Below are 17791 nucleotides of genomic sequence, written 5' to 3' on the forward strand. Positions count from 1 at the left end.
ACTGTTCTCATTAGTATGACAGTATTAGACCCTGTCTGGAAAAATTACTATAGAGAAAAGATTGCTTACAGAAGCAAGGTTTTACTTTGTTGTTTTTTACTTTGTTGTGTTTTTAAAAGAAGATTATCAAGGCTCTTTAACATAGAATCATTTCTGTTTGTGCTAGTGAATTTTAGGCAAAGTGCTGTTTATCCAAAGAACAGAAAGGAAAACACTGGTACTGACCAGAAGTAGCATTTGGTCCTACATTTAGTAGTGATTCACAACTTAAATATGTTCTAAAGTACATGAGTGTAGCATGAGATGTAGGGGAAAAATACAAAATACAAAGAACGGCTTTATTGTTTATATAGATTGCTCTCCATAACACCATTTTTTCAGCCTAGGAAAGCATGCCTCCACGGGCATTTTGAATGGCAGCCTTTGAACGGACTTTCATTTTAAGTAAATCTGTTTTCTTAAAGGCTCTCCGGCAAGCATTTGGAATGGATATTAGTGAAGTCTCCAGGTAATTTTGGTCTGTGAGAACAAGGTCTATTACCTCTGTTAACCTTTGTAAAGATTCCTCCAGAGAAACGTACTTCCTCCAACAGCAAAGCCAGCTGTTTGGCAGCAAGGCTGGGCACTCAGCCAGAGCTCTACTTGATCTAGAAAAGGTTTCATCTTTCCTAGTGTATACTGTAAATACTTTGTTCTAGCAGATCTGATTTTAAACTTTCCTGGATGATGCTCCAAGACATCATAGAGCATTTTTTCTTCCTTGTGGGTAACTGCAGTGTAATTTCTGTGAGACTGAAATATTTTCTCCATAATTCTTGCGGGGTTGCATGCGGCCCAAATGAGTGAGTTCAAAATGAATGAGAGCGTTTGAATCAGGCCCAGGAAAGAATTACGCCATGCACTACGAATGTCAAGAAATTGTTCTTAGCAGCTGTGCAGAAAGCTGAGGCAGAGCTGTCTATCCCAGAAATGGTGCAATCAAGGCCAAACAGCTTCCACCCTGTCTCCTAGCCCTATGCCAGAGCCAGTGCTAGTAACAACAGATTGTTTCCAGGCCAGCACCAGGCAATAGGATCCTTACAGCCAGGCTAAGTAGCCCATTATGCACCATAACCTGTCATCAACAAGAAATATATTAGACTCAGGGCAGGGGAAGGATTTCCCTTGTCACAAGGATGCAGAAAGCAGAAAACAACAGGAAGAAATACAGGGCAAAGTGTGAAAGAGGCAGCTTCCACATCCTCAGGACAGCTGTTGTAGATGGATCCTTGTAGTTTTGGCTTTCCACTCCTAAAAGATACAGTGCAAGGGAAGACTCCAAAGTGGTCTGCACATCACAGCCAAGAGTCAACCAAAGATTTATGCAATGGCACTCATGAAGCATCCCACTGGGTAGTATGGGGTATAGACTGGTACTATGTATTGTTCTCATAGGTAAGTTAAGGAAGAGAACTATCGAGTCCCCACTAGAGGTGCAGAGGGACTGGTCAATCTATACAAACAAGAAGCTAGAGGAGGATGACTGCATCACATAGGTACTGGCTGAGTGCCTGACACAGCATCCCATGAGAACCTGACTGTCAGAAAGGATTGCCTCTGGACAGCATGACTTAGACCATCGAGAAAGGAAGTAATCAAGAGAAGCTGTTAAAAAAAAGGCAACAAAGTTGTCAGGGAAGCACTTTTCATCCAGGAAGTGATATGTGTGTGTAGTTGGAAAGGCCAATAACATGGCTTTATGCTCAGAATCACTTCAGTGGAATTGTCCGCATGGCCAGTCAGATTGAATTCCTCCTAATTCATGGTAGATGAACTGAGCAAGTAAGAGGCAGAGACTGCACAAGAGTTATTCATTCAATGCATTTTGTTCTCCTGTTTTCTCCCACCATGCAAGATTCATTGGCAGCACAGATCTTAACTCTCCACACTGGTAGTGGCATGGCTTAGCTGGGTTCTGAGAACTTTGCACAATCCTAAAAAGCTTGAGGTTTACGTTGTATTAATGTCTGTCACCTTCTGAGTACATTCTCAAGAAATTACTTCAACAAAAATAAGTGTCATGAAGCATGTCTATCACGACCTCATGAGGAACCACCTGGGATAAACTTCATAGATATCACCAGGCAACTCTGAATGAGAAAACAGCTACAGCTTTGTGATCAAAATGATGAAAAGAGGCTCACCAGGTCCCACTAGGCAGACCTACAGCCATAAGGACATCTGTCCTGTGAAAATTAACTTTCCAATGAGAAGGATGTTCATGCATCCTTGCCACCACACCAAAAGAAAAAGACAGCTGAGCAAGCTTTGCATTTCTGTGAGCAGAATGAATGCTCCATCTACCTGCTCCATGGCATCAGTCAATACCACACCATGAGCTCTGCCAGAGGCTCTGCAAGAGTATCTCATTGTGAGCTTCATCTGGCAGCAACTATGACAAACAAATAAAGAGGTTCTCGTTAGAGTTGTAGTACCGGGGGCCAGACTGTTCAAAGGCAGGCTCCTGCCTGCAGGGCAGTTGGAGGTCTCACTCAGCTGGGAAGCACAAGAATCATCAGTGAACTGTCTGGACACCAGGACTCAGCAGAAAGGACCATTGGCCTGTGAGGCCTGCCTGTGGCCTCACTGGAGGAATCTGGAGCTGTTTCCAGCCTTCTGGGTGCTTTGAACCAGTGGTGGTTTGGAGGCATGGGAAAAAAATGAAGCTGCCCCTTCATGAAATTACAAGGGTGCTTCACCTTGTCATGTGGCAGCAGGAACGGCAGCCTCTCCCCACTCCAGCCCATGATCTGCCTGGAAGGGCAACAGCTATTCTCCTAGCTCAACCTAAGCACAGTAGCCACAGGCAACCAGAAATCCTGATCTATTTCAACACTGATATTTCAGTCCTTCCTCATGCCTTTTCTGATCTCATCACATGAAATGATGTTTCTTCAGTGTTACCTACATGTGCATAGGGTGCTTATCAGTCCAGGAGCTCAGAGGCATAGATTTACTGTGAAGGCAAAGCTTGCTGAGATTAGGCACCTATATCATGAACAGACTCCTTAACTCAGTTCACATGGCTGAGGAGTGCAGCCTGCCGTTGCAGATAACTATGACGTTCACTGCCGATATTCACAGACAGGAGATACAGGCAGTGTCATCACAAGGGGGCTTTGGGATATTCAGGTATGTTCTGTTCATCTACAGCCTTCAGGATGACAAATGTTTCACTGCATATACATAAGGACCCAAAATGAAGTGGTACTGACAAACTCACGAAGTCCTGGAGAAGTCCCAGCTGATCTCTGTCCACAGTCTGTCCATGAACTGGAAAGAACTGATGGTGAGGCTGTTTATCATGTCTCAGGGGAGTCAGAGGAAGTTTGTAAGATGCTATATGGCTACAGTATTGAGCTAGAAGGATTTGGTGCAACAAAGTTGGAGAGCTGGTAGAAAGTCCAGGGGAGACGTGTCTGAATACTGTTCTGCTGGTCCCTGGCCCGTACTTTAGCTCCTTCAAAGTACAAATGGCAAATGTATGTGCTGACAGATGAGTCAGTGCTCTGCCCATTTTCCTGCACTCCCTGGCCAACACCCACATCTGTCCACTCCATCTCATTTGGTCTCTTTATTCCTAGTCCAGGTCTTTCTCTCCATCAGATTAAATGTTCAGCCATGCTCTCTTACTGACTCACACTTTTCCCTTCCTTGTTCCTATCCTCATTCTAAAGGACCTGCTAAACCATATTATACTTTCCTATCACTATCTATATCTATCCTACAGCTGCTGCACATTAATGTTGCCTAAAAACCCTGCCAAAAATCTTACTCTCCTTTGATCTTCTGTACTCCTCTCCTCACTTATCCATGGGCCAATGTGAATATGGCTCAGGTCAGCACTTTTATACTGGCATCAAGCTATTTCTCTTCTGGAAATCTCCTTCTTGAGATGTCCAAGTGATTTAGTTGTGGCCCAAGAACAGTTAAAAATAATAGCTTTGAAGGTGGAGATGCAGGACATAGACATATTTAAGGAGAGGGAGGTGTGCTGCAACAGTTTCTATTTAAAGAGCATATAGGTATGTGCATGTGTTGCCTATAGATGAGGACCAGTGGGCAGGATGAACCCATGAAAAAGGCAGCTGACCACACACGATAAATTAGCTTCTAGAAATCTGTACGAGATCAAATATGGCTTTGATTTAGCTTGGAAGCTAATAAAAGCGAGCTACATCTTTCACTACGATAGTCTTTGCTGACACCCGACGTACCTTTTAAAAAATTCTATCCACAGTCATTCTGCTCTGCATAAATGATGCTTCCCGGTTTAGCACAGAAGCACCTGGTGCCCTATGTGGTGCCACATTAACATGGCAGATAAGGGCTGCAGGGCACATCCTCACTAAGCAAATTTTACATCAGCTCTCCCACAGTTTGTCCCATATGTCTTAGCACTTTTTTATCCTGTTTTTTTAATAGCATCTTGGTCTCCTCAGCAGAAAATTTACATTCAACAGATCTGAGGGAAAGCGTTTTTATTGTAATATTGTTCCTACGAGGAACAATGCATTACTTAGCAATTATTTTCCCAGCAGAAGATCTAGCCAGATCTATTTTTCCTTCAATTTTAGAGCACATGCAACCACACTGTTCTGCTTGCCAGGATTCACACAGCAGATTCTGTATGCCCTCAGCTGCCCTCTACACAATAGCCTGGAGAATGACAATTTAAAGATGATCCTGGGACCTCCTAGCTTGCAAACATGAGTAAGGGAGGAATCCTAACCAGTTCATTCCCATGAACTTTCACAAGAGTCTCCTTAATGTCTTCTCTCAACCTGTCATTCAAAGGCAAGTGATCCTTCTTACAAAAGCAGCTGTCTGCAGGGTTCTGCATTAACCAGGACAGGAAGGCAGATTTTGTACAACTCTTCAGATCCCACCTAGATAAATACTTTCAAGAGTTTTATAGACATTTAGCACAAACTTCACTTGTTCATGAACTCTCTCATAAATTATTTTCTACACCTAAAATTACTCTTAAAACCCTCTCTGTACTTGTTATCACAATTTAATTTCCATGTCTAAATAAGCTTTTGAAGAAATAAAGCCTGTAAGATTTCATTGTCTTCAATTAGGTGTTAGTGCTGCCAGCATATTCTCTCTTAAGAAAACTGACAAGTTTTAAAGGCAGAAATTCCTAATCTCTGAGTTAAAATAACCCTTCCAAAACCTGTATTCTTTCAAACTTTCTCTACATGAGGAGGAGAAACAAAATAGAACACAAGAAAAAATTAACAATTGGCTTAGACCATCTTTGGTACAGAACAATTAATATTTTTTGAATGTAAAAAAATTCTATGTTAAGTATTTAACTGCTGTGTAATAAGCCAGGATAAATATTCATAATAAAGCAGCATTTTGAAAGTAATTCCTAGCAGAACCCCAAACATATCAATGGAAAAAGAACATGGGTATAACAAGGCAACGTGTTTATCTTGCTCCTGTTGCAGTACTGCACATCTATACAAAATACATAGTGATGAAAGGTCTCCAAGACAGTGTTCCTGCCAGGCTCATTGACACACATCCAGCAGCTTGAGGCAAAAATCACACCTGGCTGTCCATGCGACATCTCCACCCCCAAACTACCACTCTGACTGCAAATGCAACCGAATGGCTTGTGAACTGCCACCCACACTGTCTCCATTTACCACCCAGCTATTTTACGTAGGCAGCTAGAAAAGGATTGTCATGTGTATGAACATGCCTGGCTGGAAGCTACAGCTGTTCAGCTGTTGATTTATCATCTGTTTAGCTTCTCTGACACAAGGCTGGCAACCCTTGTAAGAAGACAGAGTGGGAAGAGGAGACGGCTGGCGGTTGACAGCTGTTTCAGCCTCTGCACTTTAATTGCCTCTGAATATGCCTCAACACCCTAAATTTGGCTGATGTTCAGTGTTTGTCAGAAGAGGATGTAGAACCATGAAGAGAGGAAGGACCGAGCAAAGTGGAAGATTTAAAGAGGAAAAGATAACATGATTTTAATCTGTTCAGGGTTATTCATGCTAGGCCTTCTTTAATGGGAGACAGAAGCCATTTTGAAGAAGGTAAAAGCCTGTGTTTCCAGACAGATTATTAGAATAGCCCAAATCATCCCCTGTAAGAATCAGAAACTCCTGCTCTGGATTTCTACTTGTCTCCCCATTGTGATCAACTCTGAGAGATGAAAACTTCACCTCTGCTCTCCCATCCAGGAACACATTTACTCAAAAAAAAGTGACAAGTGTGCAGTTAAGGAAACTTCCTCCTCTTTACCTCCTCCCCAACACTGTTTCCTGGTGACTAGCACACTCTGAAGGTCACTGTTAGTGATGCACTTCCTTGGCTGGACAGCCTTTCTCTCACAGCCCTATCCAGCTTGACACTGTGGTTTGTTCAGTTCTTTTCTCCTCCCGCCTTCAGCAGATCCAAGTCTGGTCAGATACACTGATGAACTCCACTTTCTGTGCCTTCTCCAGCCATCCTATGGGCTGCAAAGGCTACAAAGGAGATCAGAGCTGTTGAGCGTGAAGGAGGTGATGCATCAGAGGCTTAAAGTGAGATTGTAGGTGACCAGAATGAAGGTCATATGGGACAAAATCCTGGACATGTCCTGGAGAGTGTGAACTGTTGGAAAACCTGTTGGTCACCTCTCAGCTGCTGTGTTACTCTGATGGAATCACACCTGTGGCAATTCCCAGCTTCAGAGAACAGAACTAAGGTTGCATCACACAGGTATGCTGTACTTGCATTTCATCATATTAAAGGTATGAGACACTATCTGCTTGTCCTGGTTTGAGCCCAGATGGAAACTGAGCACCACGCAGACGTTCACTCATCCCTTCCCCTCAGGAATTGGGAGGAGAAAATGAAGCAAAAGGCTCACCATCGAGATAAGGACAGAGGGGTGACTCACCCATTACTGTTATGGGCAAAAGACAAACTTATTAGGGGAAGAAATAAAACAACATTACTTTAATTCAGACACTAACAATAACAACAGACAGAGTAGGTCAGTGAGAAGCATTACCACATCTTAAAAACACCTCCCTCCACCCCTCCCTTCTTCCCAGGCTCAGCTCTTATCCCGGTCTCTCTACCTCCTCCCTCACAGCAGCGCAGGGGCAGGGGATGGGGATTATGGTCAGTCTGCCAGTTCTTCCTCCTTGGGAGAAGGGGGAGACTCTGTGCAACATTATTCTCCTGCTTCAGTGTGGTTTCCCTCTCCTGGAAGACACTCCTCCATGAAATTTCTCCGGTGTGAGTTCTTCCCACAGGATGCAGCCATTCCTGTGCTGCTCCAGCATGGATCCATCCAGTGTGTTGCAGTCCTCCCAGCACCAAGCTACGACAGCGGGGGTTCCTTCTTCCCTCAGAGTCTTGGCCTCCTTTTGGTGCAGCTGGCTGCTCTGATGTGGGGCCCTCCACAGGCTGCAGGTGAATCTCTGCTCCTCCAGTGACCTCCATGGGTGGCAGGGGGGCAGCCCTGCCATCTCACCATGGGATACAGGGGGGCTCTGCTCCAGCACACCTCCCCCCCTTCTCCTCCTTCTTCCCTTCCACTGACCTCAGTGTTCACATAGGTGTCCTTCTCATAATGCCTCGGTTGCAAGTCCCCCACAAACCCCTCTCAGGTTCCTCTTCTTAAATACGTTATCGAAGAGGCACAGTAACTAATTGGCTCGGCCGTGGTGCAGAAGTGGGTCCAACTTGGAGCTGGGGGAGCTTCAAGAAGCTTCTTACAGGGGCCACTGCTGTAGTCCCCTCCTCTGCTACCAAAACCCCACCACACACAAACCCAACACAAATCTTCATCCAAGAGGAAGCTGTGGTTTTGTTCTCTGTGACAAGCAGCCAGATTAAAACACTTTATAACAAATTAATTAAATTACCTCAGGAGCAATGAGACTACATTTTTAGTCATTAGTTCTATAACTTCAAAGTTAAATACTACCTTAAAGAAACTGAAGTAACAAAAAAAGAGTAGACACAAGGACATTGTGTTACTGGCCTAAAACAGGCAATGCTAGTATGAGGTATTTTAATACGATATTAATAATCTGAATCAAGCAGTTGAACTTCCCCATGGCAAACAAGGCATTGTGTCTCCTGAAGTTTGAATTTTTTCATTATCTGCATCCTCACAAGTTCACCAGTGGGAAGGAAGCTCTTTGGAAAATAAAAGTAAATTTTTCTGATGATCCAAACTATATTTGACTTTCAAATTTTCTGAGTCTTACCTTCAGTGAGTAGTTTCATTCACTAAAGGACAACTGAATTAAAACCAATCAGTCTTAAAAAAATCAATCCTTGCAAAGGAAATCTCGCTTCCTACCTTTAGAGGGAAATTCTCACTTTAGGAAGACAAGGTTAGAAATATGATTTATTTAGATTTCTTAATGGAGATGCTACTAACAGAGTAGAGTAAGATCTGATGTAAGAGATTATAATTTTTCTTGTCCTTGTGCCACAACAACGCATTGGGTGTTATTTCTTCATATTATACAAACTTATGAAGGAAACATGTAATGTCTCCCTGTCTGAAGAGATATTTCAGTGACTTGTTGCAAGCTTCAACAAATAGTCATAAGACACATGAGTGAACAGGTATATTAACACCATTACTTATAGATTTCTCAGAGGACACTTCCTTCTTCTCCATGTTCTTAAAATGTGGACCTCTGAGTATGTTGTGCCCAAAACTTCCATCCCATGCCCTCTACTACACTCACATGCTATCTGCTGCCTTGACTCCGTAGAAAGAACCGACAAAGCATCATTGTAGCTTCAGAAATTCTGTCTATAGGAACACAGTTTAAATCAGTGAGGGGAAATCTCTTCTGAGAAGACTATAGCTACTTCAGGAAACAGCCTGGCCCTTTCCAAGACAGCACTGGGATTGGCGAGAGTCTCAGGCAAACTGTGTCTCTCCTCAATCAAAAGCTGCTTTTGAGTTATTGCCTCTTACAAGGCAGCAGTCTCTACCAGCTAGGTCTCACAATGTAGTTGGAGATCATTTTAGCAAAGTAGGAAACCAGACCCTTTTAAAAGATGGCAGCAGGGCAGGGAAGGAAATAAAGAAAACAGGTCATGAAACGGCAGGGCTTGGAATTGCCTCCATAAGATCGGATCTTGTGTCTTTTTTTTGTCCTTTTTTTTTTTTTTTTTTCCCCCAAAACACTGATCAGTACTTCCTTATTATGATCTTTAACTTAGTAGCTTGAAGACATGATCTCCACCTATTGTGTGAAAGTCAGAACATGGAAGTAAAAAGGTTGAGATCTGAGCTCTACGGCCTCCTCAGCCTTCTTAGTACTTCAAAGTGAATCAACAAAGTAACCATTCTAAGCACCAGCATATCACACCAGCTAGGTTTGCAGAAATATTGCTGATCCTCACCTCTCCTTGCTTAACCTGGGCCATCGTAGAGGCAAGTGTGACATGACAGTCCAATGAAACCATAGTTAATGCCTTAAACATCCGATAAAAAATTTGGTAAAGAAGACAATCTCTGTGAACATGCTGGGGTTATGCAGGCAATGGCAGGAAGAGGCAGCAAGAGGAGGGGGTCCCATGGAGGTGGGATCACACTTTTCTGGGGCTGAACTTCCCTATCTTGAGAGACTCTGTAAAGAGCCAATAGAGAAGCTGTTTTCATGACACATGCACTGAAATGTCAGTCATACCTTCAGGGAGAGGGGGAGTAACTCCCCAATGACCTCCAAGCCCATCGACCCATTTCTAGAAGAATCGGAAGGTATAAACTATGCATACACCAAAGCAAAGAGAATTCGAGCACAGACTGCACGTGATGTCTAATTAGCCTAATGAGTCCAAATGCCTGCCCGAAGGAGGGGCAAGGAATTATAAAAGGACACAAGTCAAAGCCCTGGGTGGTGGTGCCCCTCTGAAATTGGACCCCTAGGCTGGCTGGACCAACGATGGAACCAGAACAGATGAAATCTTTATTTTCTGTCGTTCTCACTCTCTTTCTCTCCTTTCCTCTCCCATTCTCTATCCCTGTATCCCCGTGTATAAAGCAAGGCTTGTTGGGGCGTGTTTAAGGCTTGTCAGGGCATAAGGTCTGCTGCTAGTCAGTGTATGTTGTAAGGTTTGCGGTTTGTCAGTGTATGTTCTGAAGATTACCACTTGTAGAGGTTGCAAGGTTTACTGATGAAGTTCCATACCAATACCTGTTGTGAGCAAATAAAAATTGAGGTTTGTGAATTGAAGAATCTTTGGTGTTGTTTCACCTTAATCCTGACTCAGGAATTGGGGAATCTGAGTCATTGTCCTGAGAAAACTGCGACATGACAGCAAGAATGCAAATATTCAGGGCTAAAAGAAGAGATGGTATAATTCTATGGTTTGTTTCTTATGACATTTGTATAAAAAGAACAGAGTTGAGGGACCTGTTTATTTGTCTCCATTTAGGTTCAATTTAATCCAAAACAAAACTATCCAAAATCCTTTGGGAAGATGAGCTGTAAAATCACGGACTGCTAAGGAGTAACTCAAGTGGCTGAAATCTGTGATGAAGATCTGCATACCTCGTTGATCACACAAGTTAGAAGGGTGCTTTGGTTTAATCAGATGGAAATTCTGGTGAACATGCTTTTATATGAGACGAATTTAACAGCTCTTTCATGTGTCTTGGTTTTGGCTAGTTTATTGTGTACTTTTATGTGTAGTTTGGCTGTTATTCCTGAAAACAGATCTGTTTCTTAACAAGAATAAATGAATGACTTGCTCTTTCTAAATTACTCTCAATGATAGACATGAGGCTGTCACCCGCAAATCATTTTATCTTGCTCTGAAGTCCAAGGATATAGTTAGAGAATACAGCTGCATCAAATACAACAGCTCTCTGCTAACAAATGACAGTTATCCTCTCTCCACACCCTCCTTAGTGCCAGCTCTGATCACAAAGCTTATTCAAAATGAACTGCTGAAAACGATTACTTTTATTCCTAGTGCAATTTTCTGCTGAATTAACAAGTTAAATTGACTCATTGATCAATATCAGGGCTTGTGCAAGGGAGCAGGGAAACGGAGTAGTGGGATCATGGAGAGTGGGGCCTCTTCTTTTCTCTTCTATGGCAGTAAGATCTTAGATCGCCTAAGATGTACCACACAACTGCATTGGAGGGCTGTCATAACTGGGATGCCTCGTTAGTATTTGCCATTAGGCACGTACAACCCTTCTCTCTGTTGTTCTGCAGCTAGGTAAGGGCTGTATCCAACTGTCTGGTGATTCCTGGACCGCTGGAGACTCTGGGGGCACCCTTGGGAGAGGACAACTTGGTCCATACACACGCTGAAGTTGCTCAAGAAAAAGGCTAAATCACTGGATTAGAAAGAGAACAGTTAGGAGCATCATTCTGGAAGGCTGGCTGTTAAAACCTATCTCTAGGCCACAGAACAAACAAGTCTATTTGCATTTAATCCTACTCCAACAGCCATATGGATTTTACCCAGTGATTGCTGCGCATGAAACCCATCCATTACAGAGATGTGCCCTGGAACTGGCACTTATCCCCCGAGATTCAAGCCTAATGAAAACCCAAGTATCCAGTGGAAATGTAGTACCTCACAGCGCTTTTTCTGCTGCCAGAGAGCCAAGCAGGAAAGCCTCCTTTTAGGTTATGAACTGTGTGCTTCAGTCCGTCCGCTCCTGGGCCTGCCCTTGCCCTGCTCAGCGCCGCACTCCCGGCCCCCAGCCCCTCTACAAGGGGGCCTGCCTGTCCGCGCTCCTCCGTTACTCCTCAAAATTCACCCTTTTATTTCTGTGGGAACACGGCTACCCCGCTCCAAAGCCCCGGCACAGAGAAGACACGCCTGTGGAACACCGCCGCTAGGCCGGCTGGCGGGCCGCGGCCTCGCACTGCCGCCCGCCCCTCGTGTGGGGCGGCGCCGCCCGCCCCTCGCCCCGCCCGGGCCCAGCGCGGCCCCGCCGCCCGGGCCGGGGGGGGGGGGGGGGGCAGCCGCTCCGCGTATGCGCGGCGGGCGCTGCGCTGCACCGCCCCCCCCCCGCGCGCGGGTTTGCGAGCCTTTCCGAGGTGCCCCGGGCGCGCATGCGCACACGGGCGAGGGCGCCGGCGCGGCTCCCCCCTTCCCAACGTCCTTGTGCCTCCCCCTCGCCGCCGGGCTCGGCGGGCCGGGCCCCGCCCCGCGGGGCGGCCAGCGCGCATGTGCGGTTGCCAGGGCGGCCGTCTCCAGTGAAGGTTTAAAATCTGCGGGGCATGCGCAGTGCCGAGTCTGGCCCTGCCGAGGGGGACGCCACATTGGAACGGCGAGGGGAGCGTTCCGGGCAGCGCCGGGCCGGGTACAGTTTGCGCCGCCTCCGCTCCTCCCGAGCCGCGCTCGCCTCGCCCGGCTCTGCCCCCCACCCCCCCCCTCCCCGCCCCTGGCCGTCCGCCCTCCTTCCTCCCCGCGACACATGCCGCCGCTCCCGGCCCGTGTCTAGCGCCGCTGCCGGGCCCGGCGCGCTGAGGCGAGGGAGTGCGCGGCGAGCGGGCGGCGGCGCGGCGCTCTGGCCGGGCCGTGAGGGTCGGAGCCGGGCGGGCGTGGATGGATCCCCGCGTGGCCTGGATCCAGCCCGAGCAGAAAGGCCCCGCGAATGCGCTGTGGATGCAGATCTGGGAGACCTCGCAGGGCGTGGGGGGCCGGGGCGGCGCCAGCTTCCCGCACTACCTCTGCCTTAACTCCCCGGCGCTGGACTCCGCCGCCTCTCCGCCCCGCGGTCACGGCTGCGTGCGGCTCGGGGCGCCCGGCGGCGGCGCCTGCTGCTCCTCGTCCTCGCCGCCTTCGCCTTCGCCTTCCCCTCCGGCCCTGCTGACCGGACTGGTTCCCGCCGCTGCCGCCGGCCCCGCGGCGGTGAACGGCGGCGGCGAGGGAGGGCGGCGGCTGCAGAAGTCGCCTTCCGTGTCTTCCTCGTCCTCCTGCTCGTCGGTGGAGTCCGGCACCGAGAGCCCCGGCTTCTCCTCCTCGGGATCGTGCAGCGGCGGCGGAGGCGGCGGCTCCTCCTCTTCCTCCTGCGGCCCCCGGGCGGCGGCGGTGGCTCCTCCCGGGCTGCTGGGCAGCGGGGCCGGACCCGGGGAGTTTTTTAACTTCCACGAGAACAAAGTGAACGGTGTGAACGGGCACCACCAGCCCCCGCACCTGGCGCGCAGCCTCCACCCGCCGCCGCCGGCGTCTCCTCAGCAGCACCAGTACCACCCGGGCCGCAGGAAACGAGAGAATAAAGCCAGCACCTATGGGATGAATTACCTGCTCTCCGGCAGCCGGGGCGTCGCCATCAACAACTCCCCCCACCAGCAGCGGCAGCCGCCTCAGCCAGCACTGCAGAGCCCCGGCACACCCTGGAAGACCAGGAAATACAGCCCGGGCGTGCAGGGGTGAGCAGCCGGGGCCCCTGGGGCTGCTGCAGCCCCAGAGGAGAGGGGGACCTCGGCAGCCTCTCCTGCGGCCCCTCCGGGCATGGGGGCGGGTGGGTCGGGGGTCACGCCAAGTCCTCTGGAGCCGGCAGTAGCAGCGAGGTTGATGAGAGGGGATGTCGGGGCACCAAACCCTGTTCTTTCAGAAATCAGCTTGCTCTGTGCCAGCGGGGTGGTTCCTGGTCGAAGCAGCGATACAGGCAGGGCCTGGGAACCCATGGATACACCGGCTTAGGCCTTGCCTTGTACTGGATGAGAGGTGAAGTTGTCAGGTCATTGTCAAACGGCGCCTACAAAAACTGAAGCAGAGATGTGTGGGGAATGCTTGCCAGAGCTCCTGGGGGTCGATTCTGATTGTAAGGGGAAAGTGGAAAGCTTAAGTTCAGAGGAGCTCAAAGAAAAAACTTGCACTAATTTTTAAATGCCTCTGCTTAGGCTGTAGCAGACTGGTTACTTCGAGGAGTGTTTGGAACATCAGTTGAAAGGGAAGTGCCCAATTCTGGATGAAATAAACGTGAAAGTCACTGTGGTCTTAGAACATTTGTGAGGGAAATGTTCTAACTCTATAGTAGGTTGAGCCAGCTGATATCTGAATGGAAGTCTTGGCTTACTAAAGACCTTATGAAGCTTAACCTGTTCTGTGGCCATAGCTTGCTTGTATAAATGGATAGTAAGGCAGGGCATTCAGTTTGGCCCGATCGGCATGTAGACGGGACTAAACTTGAACAAAGCAACTCTGGGGTGCTCCATGAGATTTTGGTATTTCAGCTGTCGAATTTCACTCAGTCAAGGGGAGATGTTGCTTTCTAATATTAAGGTTATTTTATTAATGGAAAAAATGCTAGCTGCATTGATTGACATAGCAGATTTCCGATGTAATTTCAAAAATAGTTTCTTGGAGCTCTTAAAATCCAAGACCCTTGGATGCCCATGGAGTAAAGGCACTACATTTGTAGAGGAAAAATAGATAAAAGATAATGGGGAACACTTTCAGAGCTGGAGAAATTTAAGTGAGAGTTTTAACTTAAGGACGGTGTCTTCCTTTTCTCTTTTGGGTAGTACTGTCAGGTATTGAGTACATAAAAGTTATTCAGAAGTACTGAAAGATGTTTTTAAAGTTCTGGTTTTGCTAACCATAGCCTCTGCTGTGGAGGAAAATACTTGTGATTACTGCTTTTTAATTCCAAACCGATGCTGAAAATGAAAATTTCTTACAGGAAGCTAAGATTTGGATGTTTAAGAGGTGTCATATGCTAGGAACTTTGGGTCCTGTACTAATAACATGTAGGTTAAAAATTCCAATTGTATGTTAAAAATTCCAATAGTATCTTAAAAATAGGCTGAATTTCTTTGCTATATTTCCATGGACATGCAGTAGAACACTAAGTTATCTGTGTAAGACAAGTGTCACTGAGGTAGGTCTCCAGGCAGGCAGATGAGGGAGTTGCCAGAGGTCACCCTGCAGGTCTGTGGCAAACTTAGGATCCTGGCACTGCAGGTTCTGTCCTCTAGTTGTTAGGCAGCACCACCTATGCCAATCGCATATCTTTCATCTTCTGTCCTTTTATTTTCTGTTGGCTTTCCTTTATGCCACTTTTCAAGTGTAAGTTTATAGAGAATCTATACACAAGAAAATTGTTTAGCCAAGCTTCAGTTGTACTATTCAGTTCCGTAAACAGGTTGTTCTTTTGCTGGTGTGTTAATGACAAGTACTTGGCTAAGTATCTTTGAAAGTGGAAGCTGTGTTTCCTGCTCTTCCGTGGAGGATCTGTATTACTACATTGAGACCTGATGCTGGGAGTGGGACACCATTAACTAGAGTGTGTGTGATTCCATAGTTCCAGCTTTCCTCAGAGTAGCAGGGAACCAGTGCTGAAGGAGAGCGTGTAAATTGAAACCACAGACTTACATAGGAGATGCAGTTTCTGCCTGAAACTTTGAGTTCTGTTACCCAAGGTGAATCTTGGAAAAGTGTGTCTTCTAAAACAATTTTCTGTTTGGTGTTAGAAATTTTTTTTATAAAGGAGTACTTACATGGTTGAAATAACAAAAAAGTTGTCACTGACAGAGTGGCTTTAGGTGTCTGTCTTCTGCAATAATTCCTGACTACTGGTGAGTTTAACTTAACTTTCCTGAAGCTAGGCTATTGTAGTATTTGGCTGTTCAAACACAAATGCACTGAAATGCACCAGGGTGGGAACAGATCCCTGCAGGTTTCTTCTGGATCCTTTATGTTTCTGGATTGTTGCCTGGTGTTACTTGGAAGTGTCAGCCCAGTTCTGAAGCATCACTTCTGTAAATGTGATGGTCTATTGATGGAGCATCTTCAGTGGTGTCAAACTGGTGTATACAACTGTCAAGAAAAGTGATCCTTACAATCTTCAGTTGCAGTCTACTTTGGACATAGGTTGTAGGAAGGAGGACTTGATCATAGATGCTTTTATGCTCATATTATGCATGAATCTTTAGCACTTACTCTGCCATGAATGTTGTTCTCTGCAGAACATTTTTCTACAGCATGCTGAAATTTGCAGGTGATACACAGTAGCTCACAGTGTTATTGTATTCTCTTTTGATAACAGACTAAGGAGGGTAATCTGTTTGCCCTCTCCCAGGCTGCAGTAGTACTTTTGATGAAATGCCTGCATGCTTTGAAACAGTGCTGTGCTCTCTCTGCTTTCTCATTCAGAGCTGGAGATGGTCTGTAGCAGTTTTTTTCCAATGGATCTTATTCAGTGGCTCTGTGATGATAGGTGTGGTGATGTTTAGGAGTGCTTTATTTTGTAGAGGCTGTGTTTTGCTGTTTTATGTACAGCATTCCTTTTTTTTTTTTTTCACTGGACTCAGACGTACTGTTTTTACCACCTTCTGACAGCAGCATGCCAATCTTTGTGTTGTAAAGGAAATTCCCTCATGTCGTAAAACACAAGTGTAAATAGCTGTGCTTGATTGGTTTTCATCCTAGAGCTGTGCTTTAGGATGCCCTAGTTTGATCTGTATCATCTTTTTCCGGATTTTTGGAAGGTAAGTAGTGGGGGGAATGAAGCCATATTTATTTCCAGTGCTTCAGCAGAATGATTAATATAGGAACAGTGTAAATTCTTAAATGCCTGGGTTTAGGTTAGGAATCCAGATGACAAAATGGTTGGTTTCAGATGTGATGCAGATAAGTGTTCTTTAATATTAGGAGGTTAGCTTGAACTGTTGTGACTGATATGTAGAACTACATGTGGTTTCTTGCTACTGTAAAGTATTCTCTGGAGTGTTTTTAAACTACATCTAGCATCTGAGGGTCTGCTTTCTTTGTATATCAAAGTAATAACTTTGTGTATTGTTTCTGTAAAGTCAGTATTTTATATGTATCTGACTAAGCATTCAGAGAGCTTAAAAGTGCTGGAATTTTATTTAAAAATATGGAATCAACCTATTCAAAATTTTTTAATAAGGACTTTATTGCTAGGTTTGTGTTGCTTGGGTACACAACTAATAGGGCACTTCCTCTTAAGATGTAGTTAATAGGTTATGAATAGTGTAAAATATCTAATTTAATTATTCTGCTTCGTAATAGGAATTTAACAAAGTAAGTAAAGAACTAAGGCAATTTTAACAATATAATATAATATATAGGCCTGTTCTGCTTAGTACTTTCAATAAGTTTCAATTGGTACGTTACAGTGATGTGCAGAAACAATAGAACTGGCTTGCTGAGGATTAGTTTGGATACCAAACTGTTATGATACACTGGAATGGTGCTGTGCCTGGACTAATTATTAACATTGCATGGCATCTGATGATTTACTGCATTAATTTTTCCCCCTCTGTACCTGTTGTCTTTAACCATCTCTTGATAATGACATGAAAGTTCTGTTGTAGAGCACAGGAGTGCAAAACACCTCCACGTTTGGTTAGGCTGAAGGAGGATACAGGCCAGCATTGTCTGGTGACCATAGCAGATACCTGGGGGGAGTTCTCTGAAGCAAGGTAAGCTTATGACGATGGGGAGACTTGCTTCAGTGTTCATGAGTTTGCAGCTGAAGGATACTGTGTAACAAAAGTGATATTCAGAGATTCATTTCTGAGGCCACTCAGATGTGGCAGTGTAACTATATACTAGGTATGTATTGGGTTTTATTTCTTCACCTGTATGCCAGAGTGTTTCTAGTATCAGTCTTACTGGATTTTTTGCTTTTATGATATATTGCTGAACTTTGGTGACAAAGATAAATTTGATTACTCTGCACTAGTAAAAATGCATTACATCCAGGACCTTCTATAGTTCTGTGTTTGTCAACCATTGCTTCTTATTGTGCTGGTATCAAGAGCAGGAC

At 45.7% G+C, this 17791-nt stretch overlaps 1 protein-coding gene across 5 annotated transcripts in view; it reads left to right on the forward strand.

The window, feature by feature from the left end:
- The first annotated feature begins 12305 nt into the window (after positions 1-12305).
- Positions 12306-17791, forward strand: part of TENT4A (terminal nucleotidyltransferase 4A) — a 60671-nt gene continuing 55185 nt past the window's right edge. For 4 of the 5 annotated variants that reach the window (XM_074899484.1, XM_074899485.1, XM_074899487.1 and 1 more), the window contains exon 1: positions 12313-13424. In XM_074899484.1, the coding sequence (XP_074755585.1) occupies positions 12598-13424 (827 nt within the window). In that variant the 5' untranslated portion in view covers positions 12313-12597. Of the gene's footprint in view, positions 13425-17791 lie in introns of all 5 variants that reach the window. The other variant, XM_074899488.1, reaches the window with a different exon arrangement.

Source organism: Athene noctua, chromosome 2 (genome assembly GCF_965140245.1).
Source record: "Athene noctua chromosome 2, bAthNoc1.hap1.1, whole genome shotgun sequence".
Taxonomy (NCBI): domain Eukaryota; kingdom Metazoa; phylum Chordata; class Aves; order Strigiformes; family Strigidae; genus Athene; species Athene noctua.